Source organism: Pseudophryne corroboree, chromosome 12 (assembly GCF_028390025.1).
Source record: "Pseudophryne corroboree isolate aPseCor3 chromosome 12, aPseCor3.hap2, whole genome shotgun sequence".
Taxonomy (NCBI): Eukaryota; Metazoa; Chordata; class Amphibia; order Anura; family Myobatrachidae; genus Pseudophryne; species Pseudophryne corroboree.
Window position 1 is genome coordinate 171,796,124 of NC_086455.1, and position 22,363 is coordinate 171,818,486.

The following is a 22,363-nucleotide window of genomic DNA, read 5'->3' on the forward strand; positions in this document are numbered from 1 at the left end:
TTTAAGAGGTCTCTGACCAGAGTCACGAGCTCCTGAGCCTTCTCCGTCGGGAGAAAAACCTTCTTCTGGTCTGTGTCCAGAATCATGCTCAGGAAGGGCAGACGCGTCGTAGGAATCAGCTGCGACTTTGGAATATTCAGAATCCAGCCGTGCTGTTGCAACACTTCCCGAGAGTGTGCTACGCTGATCAGCAACTGCTTTCTGGACCTCGCCTTTATGAGGAGATCGTCCAAGTATGGGATAATTGTGACTCCTTGCTTTCGCAGGAGCACCATCATTTCTGCCATTACCTTGGTAAATATTCTCGGTGCCGTGGACAGACCAAACGGCAACGTCTGGAATTGGTAATGACAGTCCTGTACCACAAATCTGAGGTACTCCTGATGAGGTGGATAAATGGGGACATGCAGGTAAGCATCCTTTATGTCCAGAGACACCATAAAATCCCCCTCTTCCAGGCTTGCAATGCCCACTCTGAGCGATTCCATCTTGAACTTGAACCGTTTCAGGTAACTGTTCAGGGATTTTAAATTCAATATGGGTCTGACCGAACCGTCCGGTTTCGGTACCACAAACATTGTTGAATAGTAATCCCTTCCCTGTTGAAGGAGGGGAACCTTTACCACCACCTGCTGGAGATATCATTTGTGAATTGCCGCTAACACTATTTTCCTCTCTATGGGGGAAGCTGGCAGGGCCGATTTGAGGTAACGGTGAGGGGGCATCACTTCGAATTCCAGCTTGTATCCCTGAGATACAATCTGTATAGGCCAGGGATCCACCCGTGAGCGAACCCACTGGTGGCTGAAATTTCGGAGACGCGCCCCCACCGATCCTGGCTCCACCTATGGAGCCCCAGCGTCATGCGGTGGATTTAGTGGAAGCCGGGGAGGACTTCTGTTCCTGGGAACTAGCTGTATTGTGCAGCTTCTTCCCTCTACCCCTGCCTCTGGCAAGAAAGGACGCACCTCGGACTCTCTTGCCTCTTTGTGATCGAAAGGACTGCATTTGGTAATAAGGTGCTTTCTTAGGTTGTGAGGGAATATATGGCAAAAAATTTGACTTCCCAGCCGTAGCTGTGGAAACTAGGTCCGAGAGACCGTCCCCAAACAATTCCTCACCCTTGTAAGGTAAAACCTCCATGTGCCTTTTTGAGTCGGCATCTCTTGTCCATTGCCGAGTCCACAGGACCCTTCTGGCAGAAATCGACATTGCATTTATTCTAGAGCCCAGTAGGCTAATGTCTCTCTGGGCATCTCTCATATATAGGACCGCGTCTTTTATATGCCCCAGGGTTAGTAATATAGTATCCTTGTCCAAGGTATCAAGTTCCTCAGATAAAGTATCTGTCCATGCTGCTACAGCACTACACATCCAGGCCGACGCAATTGCCGGCCTTAGTAGGGTACCTGAATGTGTATAAATGGACTTCAGGATACCTTCCTGCTTTCTATCCGCAGGATCTTTTAGGGTGGCCGTATCCTGTGACGGCAGGGCTACCTTCTTAAGATAAGCGTGTCAAAGCTTTGTCTACCCTAGGGGAGGATTCCCAGCGTAACCTGTCCGTTGGCGGGAAAGGATACGCCATAAGCAACCGTTTGGAAATCTGCATTTTTCTATCTGGAGATTCCCAAGCTTTTTCCCATAACTCATTTAACTCATGTGAAGGGGGAAAGGTCACCTCATGCCTTTTTTCCCCAAACATATAAACCCTCTTGTCAGGGACTGGGTTTTCCTCTGAGATATGCAATACATCCTTCATTCCTATAATCATGTAGCGGATGGCTTTAGCCATTTTAGGCTGCAACTTTGCATCATCGCCATCGACACTGGAGTCAGAATCCGTGTCGATATCTGTGTCAACAATTTTGGATAGTGGGCGCTTCTGAGACCCTGACGGCCTCTGCGCTGTAGGAGCAGGCATGGGTTGAGACCCTGACTGTCCTAAGGCTTCAGCTTTATCCAACCTTTTATGCAAGGAATTAACATTATCATTTAAAACCTTCCACATATCCATCCAATCGGGCATCGGCGGCGATCCCACATTCATTTGTAACTGCTCTGCTTCCACATAGCCTTCCTCGTCAAACATGCCGATACAAGCGTACCGACACACCACACACACAGGGGATGCTCTATTTGAGGACAGAACCCTCACAAGGCCTTTTGGAGAGACAGAGAGAGTATGCCAGCACACACCCCAGCGCTATATGTCCCAGGAATTACACAGTAACTTAGTGTTTACCCAGTAGCTGCTGTATATACTGATTTTGCGCTAAATTTATGTGCCCCTCCTCTCTTTTTACCCTCTTTCTACCGTGAATCTGCAGGGGAGAGCCTGGGGAGCTTCCTCTCAGCGGAGCTGTGGAGAGAAAATGGCGCTGGTGAGTACTGAGGAAGAAGCCCCGCCCCCTCAGCGGCGGGCTTCTGTCCCGCAATTTTGTGTAAAATAATGGCGGGGGCTCATGCATATATACAGTGCCCAACTGTATATATGCCCACTTTGCCAAGAGGTCTCTAATTGCTGCCCAGGGCGCCCCCCCCTGCGCCCTGCACCCTACAGTGACCGGAGTGTGTGGGTTTAATGTGGGAGCAATGGCGCACAGCTGCAGTGCTGTGCGCTACCTCATGTGAAGACTGGAGTCTTCTGCCGCCGGTTTTGAAGTCTTCTTGCTTCTCACGCCGGCTTCTGGCTCTGCGAGGGGGACGGCGGCGCGGCTCTGATATCGGACGACCAAGGGTGCGTTCCTGTGTTCGATCCCTCTGGAGCTAATGGTGTCCAGTAGCCTAAGAAGCATGACCTATCCACAGTGAGTAGGGCTGCTTCTCTCCCCTCAGTCCCACGTAGCAGAGAGTCTGTTGCCAGCAGACCTCTCTGAAAATAAAGAAATCCTAACAAAATACTTTCTATTCAGCAAGCTCAGGAGAGCTCACTAAAGTGCACCCAGCTCGTCCGGGCACAGATTCAAACTGGGGTCTGGAGGAGGGACATAGAGGGAGGAGCCAGTGAACACCAGTATTCCTAATTCTTTCTTAAAGTGCCCCGTCTCCTGCGGAGCCAGTCTATTCCCCATGGTCCTTACGGAGTCCCCAGCATCCACTAGGACGTTAGAGAAATATTTCTCCCTCTTCCTATAGGGCTCAAGAATACTATTACATAGATATTGATAGCAGCAATACCAACATTAGGGGGGCCGTCAGGCGCCACAGAGCTGCCGATTCTCTGACCTATAGGACCTGAAAAACTTTCACCCATCAGGTAACGTGACTATCCCAAGTATTTAAAATAAGAATTTACTTACCGATAATTCTATTTCTCGGAGTCCGTAGTGGATGCTGGGGTTCCTGAAAGGACCATGGGGAATAGCGGCTCCGCAGGAGACAGGGCACAAAAGTAAAGCTTTTACAGGTCAGGTGGTGTGTACTGGCTCCTCCCCCCATGACCCTCCTCCAGACTCCAGTTAGGTACTGTGCCCGGACGAGCGTACACAATAAGGAAGGATTTTGAATCCCGGGTAAGACTCATACCAGCCACACCAATCACACCGTACAACTTGTGATCTAAACCCAGTTAACAGTATGATAACAGAGGAGCCTCTGAAAGATGGCTTCCTAAACAATAACCCGAATTAGTTAACAATAACTATGTACAAGTATTGCAGAAAATCCGCACTTGGGATGGGCGCCCAGCATCCACTACGGACTCCGAGAAATAGAATTATCGGTAAGTAAATTCTTATTTTCTCTATCGTCCTAAGTGGATGCTGGGGTTCCTGAAAGGACCATGGGGATTATACCAAAGCTCCCAAACGGGCGGGAGAGTGCGGATGACTCTGCAGCACCGAATGAGAGAACTCCAGGTCCTCCTTTGCCAGGGTATCAAATTTGTAAAAATTTACAAACGTGTTCTCCCCTGACCACGTAGCTGCTCGGCAGAGTTGTAATGCCGAGACCCCTCGGGCAGCCGCCCAAGATGAGCCCACCTTCCTTGCGGAATGGGCCTTAACAGATTTAGGCTGTGGCAGGCCTGCCACAGAATGTACAAGTTGAATTTTGTTACAAATCCAACGAGCAATCGACTGCTTAGAAGCAGGTGCACCCAACTTGTTGGGTGCATACAGTATAAACAGCGAGCCAGATTTTCTGACTCCAGCCGTCCTTTAAATGTATATTTTTAAGGCTCTGACAACGTCCAACAACTTGGAGTCCTTCAAGTCGTCTGTAGCCGCAGGCACTACAATAGGCTGGTTCAGGTGAAACGCTGATACCACCTTAGGGAGAAAATGCGGACGCGTCCGCAGCTCTGCCCTATGTCGAATGGAAAATTAAATAAGGGCTTTTATAAAACAAAGCCGCCAGTTCAGATACTCTCCCGGCCGAAGCCAGGGCCAGTAACATAGTCACTTTCCATGTGAGATATTTCAAATCCACATTCTTTAGTGGTTCAAACCAATTGGATTTGAGGAAATCTAAAACTACATTTAGATCCCACGGTGCCACCTTAGGCACCACAGGAGGCTGTATATGCAGTACTCCTTTGATAAAAATCTGGACCTCAGGGACTGAGGCCAATTCTTTTTGGAAGAATATTGATAGGGCCGAAATTTGAACCTTAATAGATCCCAATTTGAGACCCATAGACAATCCTGATTGCAGGAAATGTAGGAAAACGACCCAGTTGAAATTCCTCCATCGGAGCACTCCGCTGCTCGCACCACGCAACATATTTTCGCCAAATACTGCGATAATGCTTCGCGGTGACTTCCTTCCTTGCCTTTATCAAGGTAGGAATGACTTCTTCTGGAATGCCTTTTCCTTTTAGGATCTGGCATTCAAACGCCATGCCGTCAAACGCAGCCGCGGTAAGTCTTGAAAAAGACAAGTACCCTGCTGAAGCAGGTCCCTTCTCAGAAGTAGAGGCCACGGATCGTCCGTGACCATCTCTTGAAGTTCCGGGTACCAAGTCCTTCTTGGCCAATCCGGAGCCACTAGTCTTACTCCTCTTTGCCGTATAATCCTCAATACCTTTGGTATGAGAGGCAGAGGAGGAAACACATATACCGACTGGTACACCCAAGGTGTTACCAGCGCGTCCACAGCTATTGCCTGCGGATCTCTTGACCTGGCGCAATACCTGTCCAGTGTTTTGTTGAGGCGAGACGCCATCATGTCCACCATTGGTTTTACCCAACGGTTTAATAGCATGTGGAAAACTTCTGGATGAAGTCCCCACTCTCCCGGGTGAAGGTCGTGTCTGCTGAGGAAGTCTGCTTCCCAGTTGTCCACGCCCGGGATGAATACTGCTGACAGTGCTATCACGTGATTCTCCGCCCAGCGAAGGATCCTGGCAGCTTCTGCCATTGCCCTCCTGCTTCTTGTGCCGCCCTGTCTGTTTACATGGGCGACTGCCGTGATGTTGTCCGACTGGATCAACACCGGTCTTCCTTGAAGCAGAGGTTCCGCCTGGCTTAGAGCATTGTAGATTGCTCTTAGTTCCAGAATGCTTATGTGAAGAGACTTTTTCAGGCTCGACCACACTCCCTGGAAATTTCTTCCCTGTGTGACTGCTCCCCAGCCTCTCAGGCTGGCATCCGTGGTCACCAGGATCCAATCCTGCATGCCGAATCTGCGGCCCTCCAATAGATGAGCCTCCTGCAACCACCACAGAAGGGATACCCTTGTCCTCGGCGACAGGGTTATCCGCAGGTGCATCTGAAGATGCGACCCTGACCATTTGTCCAACAGATCCCTTTGCATGGAATCTGCCGAAAGGGATTGCTTCGTAAGAAGCTACCATTTTTTCCCAGGACTCTTGTGCATTGATGTACAGACACCTTTCCTGGTTTTAGGAGGTTCCTGACCAGGTCAGATAACTCCTTGGCTTTTTCTTCGGGAAGAAAAACCTTTTTCTGAACTGTGTCCAGAATCATCCCCAGGAACAGCAGACGAGTTGTCGGCATTAATTGGGATTTTGGAATATTCAGAATCCATCCGTGCTGCTTTAGCACCTCTTGAGATAGTGCTAAACCCATCTCTAGCTGTTCTCTGGACCTTGCCCTTATTAGGAGATCGTCCAAGTATGGGATAATTAATACGCCTTTTCTTCGAAGAAGAAATATTATCTCGGCCATTACCTTTGTAAAGACCCGAGGTGCCGTGGACAAACCAAACGGCAGCGTCTGAAACTGATAGTGACAGTTTTGTACAACGAACCTGAGGTACCCCTGGTGTGAGGGGTAATTGGAACGTGGAGATACGCATCCTTGATGTCCAAGGATACCATAAAGTCCCCTTCTTCCAGGTTCGCTATCACTGCTCTGAGTGACTCCATCTTGAACTTGAACTTCTTTATGTACAGGTTCAAGGACTTCAGATTTAGAATAGGCCTTACCGAGCCATCCGGCTTCGGTACCACAAAAAGAGTGGAATAATACCCCTTCCCTTGTTGTAGAAGAGGTACCTTGACTATCACCTGCTGAGAATACAGCTTGTGAATGGCTTCCAAAACCGTCTCCCTTTCTGAGGGGGACGTTGGTAAAACAGACTTCAGGAAACGGCGAGGTGGCTCTGTCTCTAATTTCAACCTGTACCCCTGAGATATTATCTGCAGGATCCAGGGATTGACCTGCGAGTGAGCCCACTGCGCGCTGTAATTCTTGAGACGACCGCCTACCGCCCCCGAGTCCGCTTGCGAAGCCCCAGCGTCATGCTGAGGCTTTTGTAGAAGCCGGGGAGGGCTTCTGTTCCTGGGAAGGAGCTGCCTGTTGCTGTCTCTTCCCTCGTCCACTGCCTCGTGGCAGATATGAATAGCCCTTTGCTCTCTTATTTTTAAAGGAACAAAAGGGCTGCGGTTGAAAGGTCGGTGCCTTTTTCTGTTGGGGAGTGACTTGAGGTAGAAAGGTGGATTTCCCGGCCGTAGCCGTGGCCACCAAATCCGATAGACCGACCCCAAATAACTCCTCTACGCATCGCCTGTCCACTGTCGTGTCCATAAAGCTCTTCTGGCCGAAATGGACATAGCACTTACCCGTGATGCCAGTGTGCAGATATCCCTCTGTGCATCACGCATATAAAGAAATGCATCCTTTATTTGTTCTAACGACAGTAAAATATTGTCCCTGTCCAGGGTATCAATATTTTCGATCAGGGACTCTGACCAAACTACCCCAGCACTGCACATCCAGGCAGTCGCAATAGCTGGTCGTAGTATAACACCTGCCTGTGTGTATATACCTTTTTGGATATTTTCCATCCTCCTATCTGATGGATCTTTAAGTGCGGCCGTCTCAGGAGAGGGTAACGCCACTTGTTTTGATAAGCGTGTTAGCGCTTTGTCCACCCTAGGAGGTGTTTCCCAGCGCTCCCTAACCTCTGGCGGGAAAGGGTATAAAGCCAATAACTTCTTTGAAATTAGCAGTTTTTTATCGGGGCACCCCACGCTTCATCACACACGTCATTTAATTCTTCTGATTTCGGTAAAAACTACTGGTAGTTTTTTCACACCCCACATAATACCCTGTTTAGTGGTACCTGTAGTATCAGCTAAATGTAACATCTCCTTTATTGCCAAAATCATATAACGTGTGGCCCTACTGGAAAATACGGTTGATTCGTCACCTTCACCACCGGAATCAGTGCCTGTGTCTGGGTCTGTGTCGACCGACTGAGGCAAGGGGCGTTTTACAGCCCCTGACGGTGTTTGAGGCGCCTGGACAGGCACTAATTGAGTGTCCGGCCGCCTCATGTCGGCAAACGACTGCTTAAGCGAGTTGACGCTATCCCGTAATTCCACAAATAAAGGCATCCATTCTGGTGTCGACCCCCTAGAAGGTGACATCCTCATATTTGGCAATTGCTCCGCCTCCACACCAATAACGTCCTCATACATGTCGACACACACGTACCGACACACAGCAGACACACAGGGAATGCTCTATACGAAGACAGGACCCACTAGCCCTTTGGGGAGACAGAGGGAGAGTCTGCCAGCACACACCAAAAAGCGCTATATATGACAGGGATAGCCTTATGATTAAGTGCTCCCTTATAGCTGCTTTTATATTAATATATTGCCATTTATTTTGCCCCCCCTCTCTGTTATACCCTGTTTCTGTAGTGCAGTGCAGGGGAGAGACCTGGGAGCCTTCCTGACCAGCGGAGCTGTGACAGAAAATGGCGCCGTGTGCTGAGGAGATAGGCCCCGTCCCTTTTCCGACGGGCTCGTCTCCCGCTATTTAGTACATTTAGGCAGGGGTAAATATCTCCATATAGCCTCTGGGGCTATATGTGAGGTATTTTTAGCCTTTTTAAAGGTTTTCATTTGCCTCCCAGGGCGCCCCCCCCCCAGCGCCCTGCACCCTCAGTGACTGCCGTGTGAAGTGTGCTGAGAGGAAAATGGCGCACAGCTGCAGTGCTGTGCGCTACCTTAAGAAGACTGCAGGAGTCTTCAGCCGCCGATTCTGGACCTCTTCTTGCTTCAGCATCTGTGAGGGGGCCGGCGGCGTGGCTCCGGTGACCATCCAGGCTGTACCTGTGATCGTCCCTCTGGAGCTTCATGTCCAGTAGCCAAGAAGCCAATCCATCCTGCACGCAGGTGAGTTCACTTCTTCTCCCCTCTGTCCCTCGTTGCAGTGATCCTGTTGCCAGCAGGAATCACTGTAAAATAAAAAACCTAAGCTAAACTCTCTAAGCAGCTCTTTATGAGAGCCACCTAGAATTGCACCCTTCTCGGCCGGGCACAAAAATCTAACTGGAGTCTGGAGGAGGGTCATGGGGGGAGGAGCCAGTACACACCACCTGACCTGTAAAAGCTTTACTTTTGTGCCCTGTCTCCTGCGGAGCCGCTATTCCCCATGGTCCTTTCAGGAACCCCAGCATCCACTTAGGACGATAGAGAAATTGCTGTATTTAGACTATACCAAGCTAAGAACCAACCAAATGCCTAGCTGACCATTGTCATTAGGTTCTCTTGAAGAACACAGACACCAAGGAAAGGAGTTTCAGGTTCTCTCCTTATAGGGTTCCTTCCTAGGCAGGAGTAGGAGAATGGTACCACATTGCAGGCTTTCCAGTCACCTAATTTAGCATGGCGTTATAGTAAGCGCCGCTGCAATACCCAGCAGGGTCAGGAGTGTCATACCATTGCTCCGGCCTCGATAACCAGTATTATAGCCAGCAGCAGTCACCCATTTTTCAATGTTGGACAATTAATCCAAATAATTACACCCTTGACTATTCGCTGAATGGCGCAGGCCAGAACGTGCCAATGTTGTTTTTTATTTCAACAGACCAGTGCAATTTTTTATTTTTTAACAAAAAAAAAACATACAACATACAGAAAGAAAAATAAATATCTGAAACGTAACGCAGGAACACTGCCCAAGTACAAAATAAAACCTAACCGGTTAACAGAACGGTAACTGTCAAGAGTAAAGCGATTATCAGACAACTTAGTCAACTTCCTCCATTCGAGAGGACTCTTCGTCTCCTTCCAGTGGCGGCATCTCCTCAGTAGCTGGCGCTGTCAGCTCTTCGGTAGCTGCATCATCTTCATCGATACCTGTAAAGGACAGCAGGTTAGTGTTTGTACTGTAATAAGCGGAGTTCAGTTTGCAGCAAGGGATTAGTACATACAGCTTTGGGCCATGGGGGTAATTCTGAGTTGATCGCAGCAGGAATTTTGTTAGCAATTGGGCAAAACCATGTGCACTGCAGGGGAGGCAGATATAACATGTGCGGAAAGTGTTAGATTTGGGTGGGTTATTTTGTTTCTGTGCAGGGTAAATACTGGCTGCTTTATTTTTACACTGCAATTTAGGTTTCAGATTGAACACACCCCACCCAAATGTAACTCTCTTTGCTCATGGTATATCTGCCTCCCCTGCAGTGCACATGGTTTTGCCCAACTACTAACAAAATTCCTGCTGTGATCAACTCAGAATTACCCCCCATATCTCCTACAAAGTGGAGTATTGTAGCAAACCCTGGGGGACTGACACGGGCATACAAGTTATAAACAGAGGCCAAGTGTTGCAGGAGGTCTGACTCACCTAAGCCCAGCTTGATCATTCTATAGATGCGGTTAGCGTGTGTCTGGGGGTCCTCCAGACTGAAGCCAGATGACAACAGGGCAGTTTCATACAGCAGAATCACCAGATCTTTCACGGACTTGTCATTCTTGTCAGCATCAGCTTTTTGCCGCAGCGTTTCGATGATAGAATGATCGGGATTGATTTCCAAATGCTTCTTTGCAGCCATGTAGCCCATCGTGGAGTTGTCCCGGAGGGCCTGAGCTTTCATTATCCTTTCCATGTTTGCCGTCCAGCCATATGTACTTGTTACAATGCAGCACGGCGATGACACTAGCCTGTTGGATACTACGACCTGGAACAGAAATAGGACATCAGAGCGAGATACATCTACAGAAACCCAGGATGGACAGCCAGCCAGGATCGTGCGATTCTAACCTTCTCCACTTTCTTCTCCAGGATGTCCTTCATGATCTTACACAGGTTTTCTAGCTTTGCTTTCTTTTCTTCTTGCTTCTTTTTCTCCTCCTCGTCCTCTGGCAGCTCCAACCCCTCTTTAGTGACAGAGACCAGGGTCTTTCCCTCAAACTCTTTCAGCTGCTGTACACAGTATTCGTCAATTGGCTCAATCATGTAGATGACCTCCAGGCCTTGCTTCCGGAGCCGCTCCACAAAGGCCGAATTCGCTACCTGTTCCTTGGTTTCACCTGTGCGAGGAGATGGAATCATTAGTCACGGTCGGCATAACAGAAAATTTCCATGTAAGAATTACACAACGGGAGTAACCACGATGCAGGAACCCTACTCCATTGGGGAACTCCGCTCGTCTCTTCTACAAAGACTAAAACGCCAACCTGAACGTGCATGACGTCTCGGGAGGGAGACGCACAACGCTGATGCAATAGGATCAACCCCTTTAGTGCAGGGCATTAGACATGGGGTATTAGGTTGACCACTATTGGTCGACACTATCACTAGGTCAACATAGTTTTTGTTTACTATTTTTGGTGTCGTTTTCTTCATAAAGTGACAGGGAACCCCAATTAGAGCACAGTGTCTCCTCGCATGGCTCGCTTCGCTCACCATGCTTCGGGCAAGGTGCCTCAGTCTGCAAGGTCGATAGAAGTTTTTTGTTTTTTTTCTGGTATCATTCTCAATGTTTAACCACACGACCTTAATGAATGTACCGCTTCACTCGCAACGCTTCAGGCAAGGCACCTCACTCCGCACAGGTTACTATTACCAATCGTAGTCCACGTGGATCGTAAAGTATGAAAAAGTTCAAAAAATAAATGTATATTATATGTAAAACTCATGTCGACCTGGGTGTATGCTATAGGCCGCCTGGTATCAACGCATCTGATGAGGAATTGTTACTAAAGCAAATTGAAAGAGCAGCAGGAGTAGGAGACATAGTAGTGATGGGAGATTTTAACTATCCAGAGATAAACTGGAAAAACGATTCATGTGATACTGCTAGGGGCAGTATGTTTTTAAACACACTAAATGATAACTACCTAGTCCAACTAATTGAGGAACCAACTAGGTACAATGCAATCTTAGACCTGGTATTAACAAACAATCAGGATTTGGTATCGGGTATTATAGTAGGGGAACCCATAGGAAACAGCGACCACAATATAGTCACATTCAATATCAGTTTCCATAAACAGCCCTATACTGGCTCAACTAGGACTTTAAACTTTAGCAAAGCAAATTTTGAAAAGATGAGGGTATTTTTCAGGGATATTGAATGGGAAGGTTTGTTTTTAGGAAAAAATACTACGGAGAAATGGGAGGTACTAAAATTCCTGCTAGCTAAAAATACACTCAAATATATTCCTATGAGTAGCAAAAAAGGGAATAAAAATCATAAACCGATGTGGCTTAACAAAAAGATTAAGGAACTTATCGGCAAGAAAAGGCGAGCATTTAAAAAATACAAATCTGACGGGGAAGCAGAGTCATTTCAGCACTATAAGGAATGTAACAAAAATTGCAAAAAGGAAATAAGAGCGGCTAAAGTAGAAACTGAAAAACTAGTAGCAAAGGAAAGCAAAGCGAATCCCAAAAAATTATTTAAATACATTAATAGCAAGAGATTAAAAAAGGAGAGTATAGGCCCTTTGAAAGACAAGTTGGGAGTCTTAAGCAAAAATGATAATGACATAGCGGACACACTAAATGAGTTTTTTTCAACAGTATTCACTAGAGAGGACCCAATTCAGGGACTGACACACAATCTCAATAATGACAATATCACACTGATAGGTACTTATTTAAGCGAGGAAGTAGTCTGTGACCGATTAAAACATTTAAAGATTAATAAATCACCAGGGCCCGATGGTATTCATCCAAGGGTTCTAATGGAGCTTCACTCTGAACTGGCAAAACCGCTATCTTTGAGGATTCAGTTATATCAGGTATGGTTCCCAAAGACTGGCGTATAGCGGAAGTAGTGCCTATATTCAAAAAGGGAAGTAAAGCTGAACCAGGTAATTATAGACCAGTTAGTCTTACATCTATAGTGGGGAAAGTATTGGAAGGTATTCTAAGAGATAGTATTCAGAAGTTCCTTGAAACCAATAAGGTCATTAAAAGGAATCAACATGGGTTTATGAAGGACAGATCCTGTCAAACCAACTTACTTGGCTTTTATGAAACAGTAAGCGCAAACCTAGATCAGGGTAAAGACGTGGATGTAATCTTTTTAGACTTTGCCAAAGCGTTCGATACTGTACCACACATGAGACTTATATACAAGCTACAAGAATCAGGGCTAGGAAGCACAATATGCACTTGGGTCAAAAACTGGTTAGATAATAGGAAGCAGCGCGTTGTGGTTAATGGATCTTTTTCAACTTGGACTGAAGTGCTAAGTGGTGTGCCGCAAGGCTCAGTATTAGGACCGCTATTGTTCAATATTTTCATTAACGACCTAACAGAAAGTCTAGAGAGCATGGTGTCAATTTTTGCAGATGATACCAAATTGTGTAAGGCTATAAATACAGAGGAGGATGCCGAGTCTCTTCAGAACGACTTAGTTAAATTAGAAGCATGGGCAGCCAAATGGAGAATGTGCTTCAACACAGACAAGTGTAAGGTAATGCACTGTGGTAACAAGAACAAAAATTACACCTACCTACTAAATGGGGTAAAATTAGGGGATTCTGTACTGGAAAAGGGCTTCGGTGTCCTCATAGATAGCAAGCTAAGCAGTAGTACCCAAAGTAGGACTGCAGCAAAGAAGGCTAATAAGATATTAGCATGCATAAAACGGGGTATTGATGCTAGGGACGAGAGTATTATACTCCCGTTATATAAATCACTAGTGAGGCCACACCTTGAATACTGTGTACAGTTCTGGGCACCGTACTACAAAAAGGATATCCTGGAGCTTGAAAAGGTACAGAGGAGGGCGACCAAACTAATTAAGGGCATGGAGACGATGGAATACAAGGAAAGGCTTGAAAGACTAGGCATGTTTACATTGGAAAAGCGGAGACTAAGAGGGGATATGATCAACATCTACAAATATATAAGGGGACAATACACAGAGCTTGCGCGGGACCTGTTTTTGGTTAGATCAACACAGAGGACTCGTGGACACTCGCTCAGGTTAGAGGAAAGGAGATTCCGCACAATACGGCGTAAAGGCTTTTTCACGGTAAGGACAATACGTGTTTGGAATTCCCTGCCAGAGGGAGTTGTAATGGCGGAATCTGTCAACACCTTTAAGAATGGGTTAGATAAATTCCTATTGGATAAGGATATCCAGGGGTATGGTGCATAGTCATGCATTATAGTTACTATAAATAGGGATAAAATGCAATGGCTGACAGCAGCATCAGTCAGAAATTTTAGTCAAATCATCATGCATAGGACACCACAAATAGGTTGAACTCGATGGACAATTGTCTTTTTTCAACCTCAGATACTATGTTACTATGTATGACCTAATGACCATATCAACCAATAGTGGTCGACCTAACGACCGTATCCCTTAGACATGTGGCCCTCCAGCTACTGTAGAACTACATATCCCAGCAAGCCTCGTCACAGTTTTGCCGTTAGGGCCTGCTGGGCTGCGTAGTTACACAGTAGCTAGATAGCTGCATGCTAGCAGCCTGTCTTAATGTGATGGCCTATTCCATGAGATTATCGTTGCCAAAGAATAGGCTCACAGGAGGTTATCTCATTGTAACCAGCCTACACAGAGCACCTCGTAGGAAGCTGGAGCAATGGCCGATCCATACCTGTAATGTAATAGATGTGCTTCTGGTTCTCCTTCATCCTAGTACAGTAGTCTTTAAGCGACACCGTCTCGTCTCCAGATGCAGAAGTGTAGTATCTCAGGAGCTCTGACAGTTTGTTGCGGTTCTGGGAGTCTTCATGAATGCCCAGCTAAAAGGAAGAATAGGAATATCCTATGTGATGTTGTACAATTTATCAACAGGTTTGTGACATGGGAAGAATTAGGATCGTCAAAACAACGTTCCAGATCTTAGTGGTAAATAGCAAAGTATCCGATGGAATGGTCAAGCGCAAGACAAAACATTCCAGGCCACCAACCTTGAGGTTTTTTGAGAACTGTTCGTAGAATTTTTTGTAGTTTTCTTTGTCTTCTGACAACTCTGTGAAAAGCTCGAGACATTTCTTCACCAGGTTCTTGCGGATGACTTTCAGGATCTTGCTCTGTTGCAGCATTTCTCTGGAAATGTTCAGGGGGAGATCTTCTGAGTCCACAACACCTCTGATGAAATCTGCAGCATAAGGAAGAGATTGTTAGACATGAAGAGTATTAAGTGGTTGCTGGGATGGGCTTCTATTGAAGAGAACCTGTCCCAGCGACTCGCCAATGGTATAGCCGGGAAGATTTAGATTAATTATTGCGCAATAATTGATCTTTATTGTTGGGTGCTGGCTGCAAACGTTAATAAGTCGAACCCTTAAAAGTTTTATTTTAACAATTCGTGCACTCTTTAAACAACTTCAGCTCTCCTTTCTTTCATCATATAAGTCACAACAGCAGAGTTGTAGCTATGTACACCCACTTTGATGTGTCCCACTCTGCTGCCGCTATCACACATTCCAGGACTCATCAGCTCAAGGGGCTACATAGGTGGCTTGTGAGCAAGGACAGCAATCACTCCGGCAAATCACTAATAACTGAGTGGAGAGAGATCTGTCCTAGCTCAGCAGCCTCCTTAGTGCCCCCTGACAGCTGGAGCTTGGGGGCCAGTGCTTCCACTGCCTTTGGGAGTTACGCCACTGGATGGTCATGATGGCGGGGTTCCTACTTACTGAGATACTCTGGAATCAGCTCCTCGCAGTTGTCCATGATAAATACTCTGCGCACATACAACTTAATGTTATTTTTCTTCTTCCTGTTCTCAAACAGGTCAAAGGGAGCTCGTCTGGGCACAAAAAGGAGAGCGCGGAATTCAAGTTGACCTTCCACAGAGAAGTGCTAATGAGACAGAGAGAACAACGGTCAGTAGTAATTCCTGTGTCATTGACTACAGTGCATACTTCTCTCCTGTTGTTGGATAGATGTACTAGTGACCAAGCTCAGGTCGAGCATTAGATGGAAGGAAACTATTACAAGAGTGCCCATATGGAGGGGGGGGGATGCAACTGCCTGCCATTTACCCCATGAACTGTAGCCATTCTTTAAAATTATATAGCAACTTACCTTCACAGCCAAGTGATCCTCCCAGTCATTAGTGAGACTCTTGTAGAACTCTCCATACTCCTCGTTGGTGATATCGTCTGGGTTACGGGTCCAGATCGGTTTGGTCTTGTTCAGCTCTTCCTGGTCAATGTACTTTTCTTTAATCTTTTTCTTCTTCTTTTTGTCACCTTCCTTCTTGTCTTCCTCCTCATCTGAGCCCACATCCTCTATATCCGGCTTCTCCTCGCCTTGGTCTTTCTCCTCCTCCTTTTTCCCTTCCTTCTCCTCCTCCGCTTCATCATCACTGATTTCCTTGTCGCGTTCCTTCTCAACGAAGAGAGTTATGGGGTAGCCAATGAACTGGGAGTGTTTCTTTACTATCTCCTTGATCCTCCTTTCCTCCAGGTACTCAGCCTGGTCCTCTTTCAGATGCAGGATAACCTTCGTGCCGCGGCCCAGAGGCTCACCTGAAAACACATTGTAGTTACACATTTAGAGTTATAACCCACTTAGTAATTAACTCACAGTACACAAACGTCAATCTATTCTATACTTACTGTTGTCTACTCTGACGGTGAAGGATCCCCCGGCCGAGGATTCCCAGGCGTACTGCTCGTCATCGTTGTGCTTGGTGATCACCGTCACTTTATCAGCTACAAGGTAGGCAGAGTAGAAACCTACACCAAACTGGCCAATCATGGAGATGTCCGCTCCAGCCTGGAGAGCCTCCATAAAGGCTTTGGTTCCAGATTTAGCGATGGTGCCCAGGTTGTTAATGAGATCGGCTTTGGTCATCCCAATGCCTGTGTCAATGAGAGTCAGGGTCCGCTCAATCTTGTCGGGTATCAGGTCAATCTTCAGCTCCTTCCCTGAATCCAGTTTGCTGGGGTCAGTGAGGCTCTCATAACGTATTTTATCCAGGGCCTGAAAGACATGGCGTTAGGTGTAAGTGTAACCAGGCACGGGAAGAGCATGCAGCTACGGATTCAGCAGAAAGCCACGTTATGGTCAGGACTTACATCTGAGGAGTTAGAGATCAGCTCCCTCATGAAGATCTCCTTGTTGGAATAGAAGGTGTTAATGATCAAGGACATCAGCTGAGCAATCTCAGCCTGGAAGGCGAAGGTCTCCACATCCTCCTCCATGTGCTGATCCTGGGGTGCAGTCTGCACTTCCTCCGGCATCTGTTAATGAAAGGTTGTGTTTTACTTTTATATCTCCATAATGACAACACAGAGACATGCACGCTGTTAGGTGTACGGAAGGACAAGTGTTAAGATTCATATTCACAGCACATCTCCTACGGTTCCATCTAGCTGCAAGGAAACAAGGATCTACACAAGCCTAGCACTCTAACGCAGTCAGAGCGCCACCTTCTGCTGATAGGAGAGATGGCAGGTTTCTAGAAACTACGGTCTGAGACAGCGGAGTTCCTCCCACACAGTCGTCAGGGGTTAATGCAGACACTGAGAAGGTTCTGGATGTGGACAGCCTGTAAGTCTGTAGTAAGTTTATGTAGTAGGCCAGTCAGTCAGCCAATAACCATTATCAGAGGGTCATAGCTACCCATCACATCGTTATAAGCAGGATAAGGAGTTCTGCTACCTTCAGTCTAGGATGTACCCCCCCATCCTTCCCCCCAGCGACAGCATCACTTATCCCACATACAGAGACCCAGACGCCACAATGCATGAAGGAACCTTAATCAAGTATCAGACCCCCTCCCTCACACATCATATACGGACCAACTGCAGCCCCTGTGCCACTACTCATCCAGACACAGACAAGCTGGAGCTTGTAGTTCCCCACCCTACCCTGACTCCATGTCTGAGCAGACATGGGCTGTGTAGATATCACCACCTGTGCATTACACTGTAATAGCCATATAATAACCAGAGGTATGTCATGCTGATATCACCACCTGTGAATTATACTGTAATAACTATAAAATAATCAGAGATTTGACATATAAAATATCACCACTTGTGCATTGTATACATCACTACCTGTACAATATATACAGTAATACCCTTATAATATGCCTGTGCACTACACGGTAATACCCGTATAATATACCTGTGAATTATATACAGTAATCCCCATATAATATACCTGTGCCCATATAAATGCAGTAATACCTGTATAATATACCTGTGCATTAGATATTGTAATACCCCTATACTATACCTGTGAATTATATACTGTAATACCCAAATACCTGTACATTATATACTGTAATCCTCATAATATACCTGTGCATTATACACTGTATTACCCATATAATATACCTGTACATTCTATACTGTATTACCCATATACCTGTGCATTATACACATCACTACCTGTACATTATATACTGTATTACCCATATAATATACCTGTGCATTATATACTGTAATAGCCATATAATATACCTGTGCATTATACACTGTATTACCCATCTAATATACCTGTGCATTATACACATCACTACCTGTACATTATATACCGTATTACTCATACAATATACCTGTGCATTATATACTGAAAGACATATACTATACCTGTGCATTGTATACAGTAATCACCATATATTATACCTGTGCATTATATACAGTAATAGCCATATAAAATACCTGTGCATTATATACAGTAATAGCCATATAAAATACCTGTGCATTACACATCACTACCTGTACATTATATACTGTATTACCCATATAATATATCTGTGCATTATATACTGAAAGACATATACTATACCTGTGCATTGTATACAGTAATCACCATATATTATGCCTGTGCATTATATACTATAATCCCTATATCATACCTGTGCATTATATACTGTACTAGCCATATACTATACTGTAACACCCATATAATATACCTGTACATTATATACTGTACTAGCCATATACTATACCTGTGCATTATATACTGTAACACCCATATAATATACCTGTGCATTATATACTGTAATAGCCATATAATATACTTGTACATTATATACTGTAACACCCATATACTATACCTGTGCATTATATACTGTAACACCCATATAATATACCTGTGCATTATATACTGTAACACCCATATAATATACCTGTGCATTATATACTGTAATAGCCATATACTATACCTGTGCATTATATACTGTAACACCCATATAATATACCTGTGCATTATATACTGTAACACCCATATAATATACCTGTGCATTATATACTGTAATAGCCATATAATATACTTGTACATTATATACTGTAACACCCATATACTATACCTGTGCATTATACACTGTAATAGCCATATAATATACCTGTGCATTATATACTGTAACACCCATATAATATACCTGTGCATTATATACTGTAATAGCCATATAATATACTTGTACATTATATACTGTAATAGCCATATACTATACCTGTGCATTATATACTGTAACACCCATATAATATACCTGTGCATTATATACTGTAACACCCATATAATATACCTGTGCATTATATACTGTAATAGCCATATACTATACCTGTGCATTATATACTGTAATAGCCATATACTATACCTGTGCATTATATACTGTAACACCCATATAATATACCTGTGCATTATATACTGTAATAGCCATATAATATACCTGTGCATTATATACTGTAATAGCCATATAATATACCTGTGCATTATATACTGTAACATCCATATACTATACCTGTGCATTATACTGTAACACCCATATACCTGTACATTATATACTGTAATAGCCATATACTATACCTGTACATTATATACTGTGTAACTGTAACACCCATATAACAGGCAGGGCGCTATGTACTATGCACTCACCGTGCGTGTGTCTGCGCCGCTGTCCTGTGCCCGGCCGCCGCAATACGCGCTGTCCGCTGCTGCTGAGTGAGGTGTGAGGCGCTGACAGCGCTGCTGCTGCATAAATACATTGCCGCCCCCTCCGTAGCCCCGCCCACAGCTCCCGCCGTAGCCCCGCCCACACCTTCCAGAAACCTCTGGAACCTTCACAGGCGGATCCCGGCCAGCGCACGGCGGGAGGGACGCGCAGCCAACGGCAGAGCTCCGAGTGCGCCGGCGCCAACTCCGCCCCGCCCCCTGCATGCAGATACACGAACCGAGGGAGTGCCCGAGAGGTGTCCCCGCCCCGTGAGGGCGTGACTGAGCTGACGCCCACGACGCAGTAGAAAACACTAGAATCTGCTAGAGACACGTGCTGCGCTGCTGCTGTCATGTGCGTTGTCACGGGTAACCGTACAGCGTCAGTGGCGCAAACGAGCCCAGCTGACATGTAACATTAAACATTTGCTCCAGTCCTGACGCAGTAATGACATGTATCTGCCACTGAGGGGCAGTATGATGAGTCAGCAGGGTAACACAGGGACCTGGTCAGGGCAGCCTGGGGACAGTGATGGTCATGTGCTTCATCAGGCAGATTTCTGGTCACTATGGCGTCAGGTCACTTAGCAGGGTGCACACAGCAGCCATGCTTACGCCAAGCCCCATAACCCGTACAGGCCCCCCTGGTGAGGTGGCACAGCCACGCTTTCCACGCACTGTCCCGCTCCCCGCTGCTTTATGTGGGGAGTTATGTTATACAAGGCTATGAGGCTGTGAACTAAAGTGCGCGGTTTTAGGGCGATGTAGGGTGCTGTTGGCGGCGGTTCCATTGTTATGTCACAGACATCACCCCTAATTTAATTTATCCCCCTGTGAGATATATGTCATACTACAGAGCTAGGCAACCTATGGGCCGGATTCAGGCGTGGACGGAGTTAGATAAGCGATGCGTACGTATGGTAATGCAGCAGGCATTGTCTAGTGTAAGTAGACGCCTCCTACATGCATGTGTGATCCATAGCTGTACCTGAGGATGCAGCACGGAATCACTCTGCAACACCATTGGCCAGCCGAGTAACCCCCAGATTTCGCAGACCGGCTGCCGCAGCGCTGTCACTGGGACCCTGGCCTCGGCACTTCCCCTGAACGGCTGCAGAATGTCAGTCACTGTGTGCAAGGACGCAGGACCCATACCGCACGTGCTCAGTACAGGGTCCTGCACAGGCGAAGTTTTCAATAATCGTTCAACTCGCAACACCAACCGCACCTGAATCAGGACCCATGACTCTCCATAGTGTGTAGGGCATGCTAGAGGCTGTTTAAGGTTCCAATATTTGCCCCTGGAATAATTTACCCCTGACAACAGTGTCATGTGGTGCAGGCCACTATCGGGGGCTAAATTTGCTGCAGGTGTGTGCCCACAACACACCCCACTTTGCTTTCTTAAAGGCAGAGCGGGTAGGCTAGTGTAGGGGTGCCCATCTACCATTGATGGTTTACCACCGATGTTCAATGGTAATGCCATCAGTGGGTGAGATCTAATGGCTGGCCACCATCGATGGCAGAGTTGTGGCAATGTTTTGGGGGGTTTCGTCCGGCGCGGGGGCGCAGAGATCAGCTCCACCCCTGGTACCCTCTCAGTCCTGCCTACTTTAAGATTCACCCACTTGTTAGCCAAACCCCCCATTCAGATTTACCCCCTGCCCTGATTCCGGTGGGATTTTCTTTATACAGTTTTTTAAGCCACGCCAATGCAAGTGCCTTCTGCCATGGTGTGCTGCAGTGGCGTAACTTCCCAACCAGACCTCTCGTCCCCCAGATGTGTGATGTTCGGGAAGTAGGTCTCTTCTCTCCACCGCCTCATTGCTGAGCAGCTGGCTGGCTATTTCATAAGCATTTCGTTGGCTTCTGTTGCAGTACATGTGATGAAATAGAAGGTGAAACTAAACCAGCCAAGGGAACGCTGGGTGTGGTGCCGCTGGTACAGTTAATACGAGTCTGGACAGTTCCGCTCCTCCAACAACACTCCAGAACATTTTAAAACAGTCTTCTACAACATTACAGTAAATTCTATAACTTTTCTAGAGGGTCCACCCCCAGCCCCCCTTTTCCATCATTCCATAAATTCTAGAGCATTTCTAGACAGTTCCTCTCCTCCAACAACATCCCAGGACATTTTTACACAGTCTTCTACAACATTCCAGTAAATTCTAGAACTTTTCTAGAGGGTTGTTCCCCATACCTTATCTCGCAGTACTTTACTCAGAGAGGTATGGAAGATTGATTTGAATCTGAAGTGAGTCAGCAATTCCAACAGGAAGCCTTTTTATTAATCTGCAATGAACTCTGGAATTGGGATGATTGGTTAATTAAAGGATGTTGCTTGGCCTGTAAATCACAAAACGAAGACTTTGGCACACAAGAAAATCAGGGATATGCAATTCTCTACAGTTCACACCTCAAAAGATCATCCAGTTTGCAAAAGACAAGTTATTAGAATCACTTAGAAGAAGAATTAGAATCAGGATGAGAAACAATTGGAATCACAACATTAAACATCAATTCATTGGAATCAGGAAAATCAAATCAGACACTGTGCATTCCATTCTACAATGTGATCACAAGAAGAATATACAATACGTTTTAGGAATCCTAAATACTGACTTTGAACTTTCCCTAGCCAAGGTAACAAGTATCTTCACTGGCAATTATCGTTGGAGCTCTTGTTAAAGTTTTCTTTGCCACAGCGTGTTAATGGGGATATGGACGAACAGTTATTGTGGGGATCCTGGGATGGGAAATGTCAATGCAA

The 22,363-nt window shown here is 46.0% G+C and overlaps 1 protein-coding gene across 1 annotated transcript; it reads right to left on the reverse strand.

Annotated features, from left to right (window-relative positions):
- Nucleotides 1-9,239: 9,239 nt before the first annotated feature.
- HSP90AA1 (heat shock protein 90 alpha family class A member 1) lies at nucleotides 9,240-19,647 on the reverse strand. The gene is made up of 10 exons (XM_063948556.1): nucleotides 19,534-19,647; nucleotides 16,722-16,886; nucleotides 16,260-16,626; nucleotides 15,724-16,169; nucleotides 15,333-15,498; nucleotides 14,601-14,791; nucleotides 14,285-14,432; nucleotides 10,467-10,735; nucleotides 10,050-10,383; nucleotides 9,240-9,559 (listed from the first exon to the last, which is right to left on the reverse strand). Exons 1-10 carry the CDS (start codon nucleotides 19,633-19,635, stop codon nucleotides 9,450-9,452), a joined length of 2,298 nt encoding a protein of 765 aa, XP_063804626.1. The 5' UTR covers nucleotides 19,636-19,647; the 3' UTR covers nucleotides 9,240-9,449.
- Nucleotides 19,648-22,363: the final 2,716 nt, after the last annotated feature.

Bases quoted from the DNA above. Each gene is read 5' to 3' on its own strand.
- HSP90AA1 (XM_063948556.1), bottom strand. From the start codon at position 19,635: ATGCAGCAGCAGCGCTGTCAGCGCCTCACACCTCACTCAGCAGCAGCG. The intron at 16,887-19,533 runs GTGAGTGCATAG...TTTCATTAACAG, and splicing joins GCGGCGCAGACACACGCACG to ATGCCGGAGGAAGTGCAGAC. The intron at 14,792-15,332 runs GTAAGTAGGAAC...CTTATGCTGCAG, and splicing joins GCTGATTCCAGAGTATCTCA to ATTTCATCAGAGGTGTTGTG.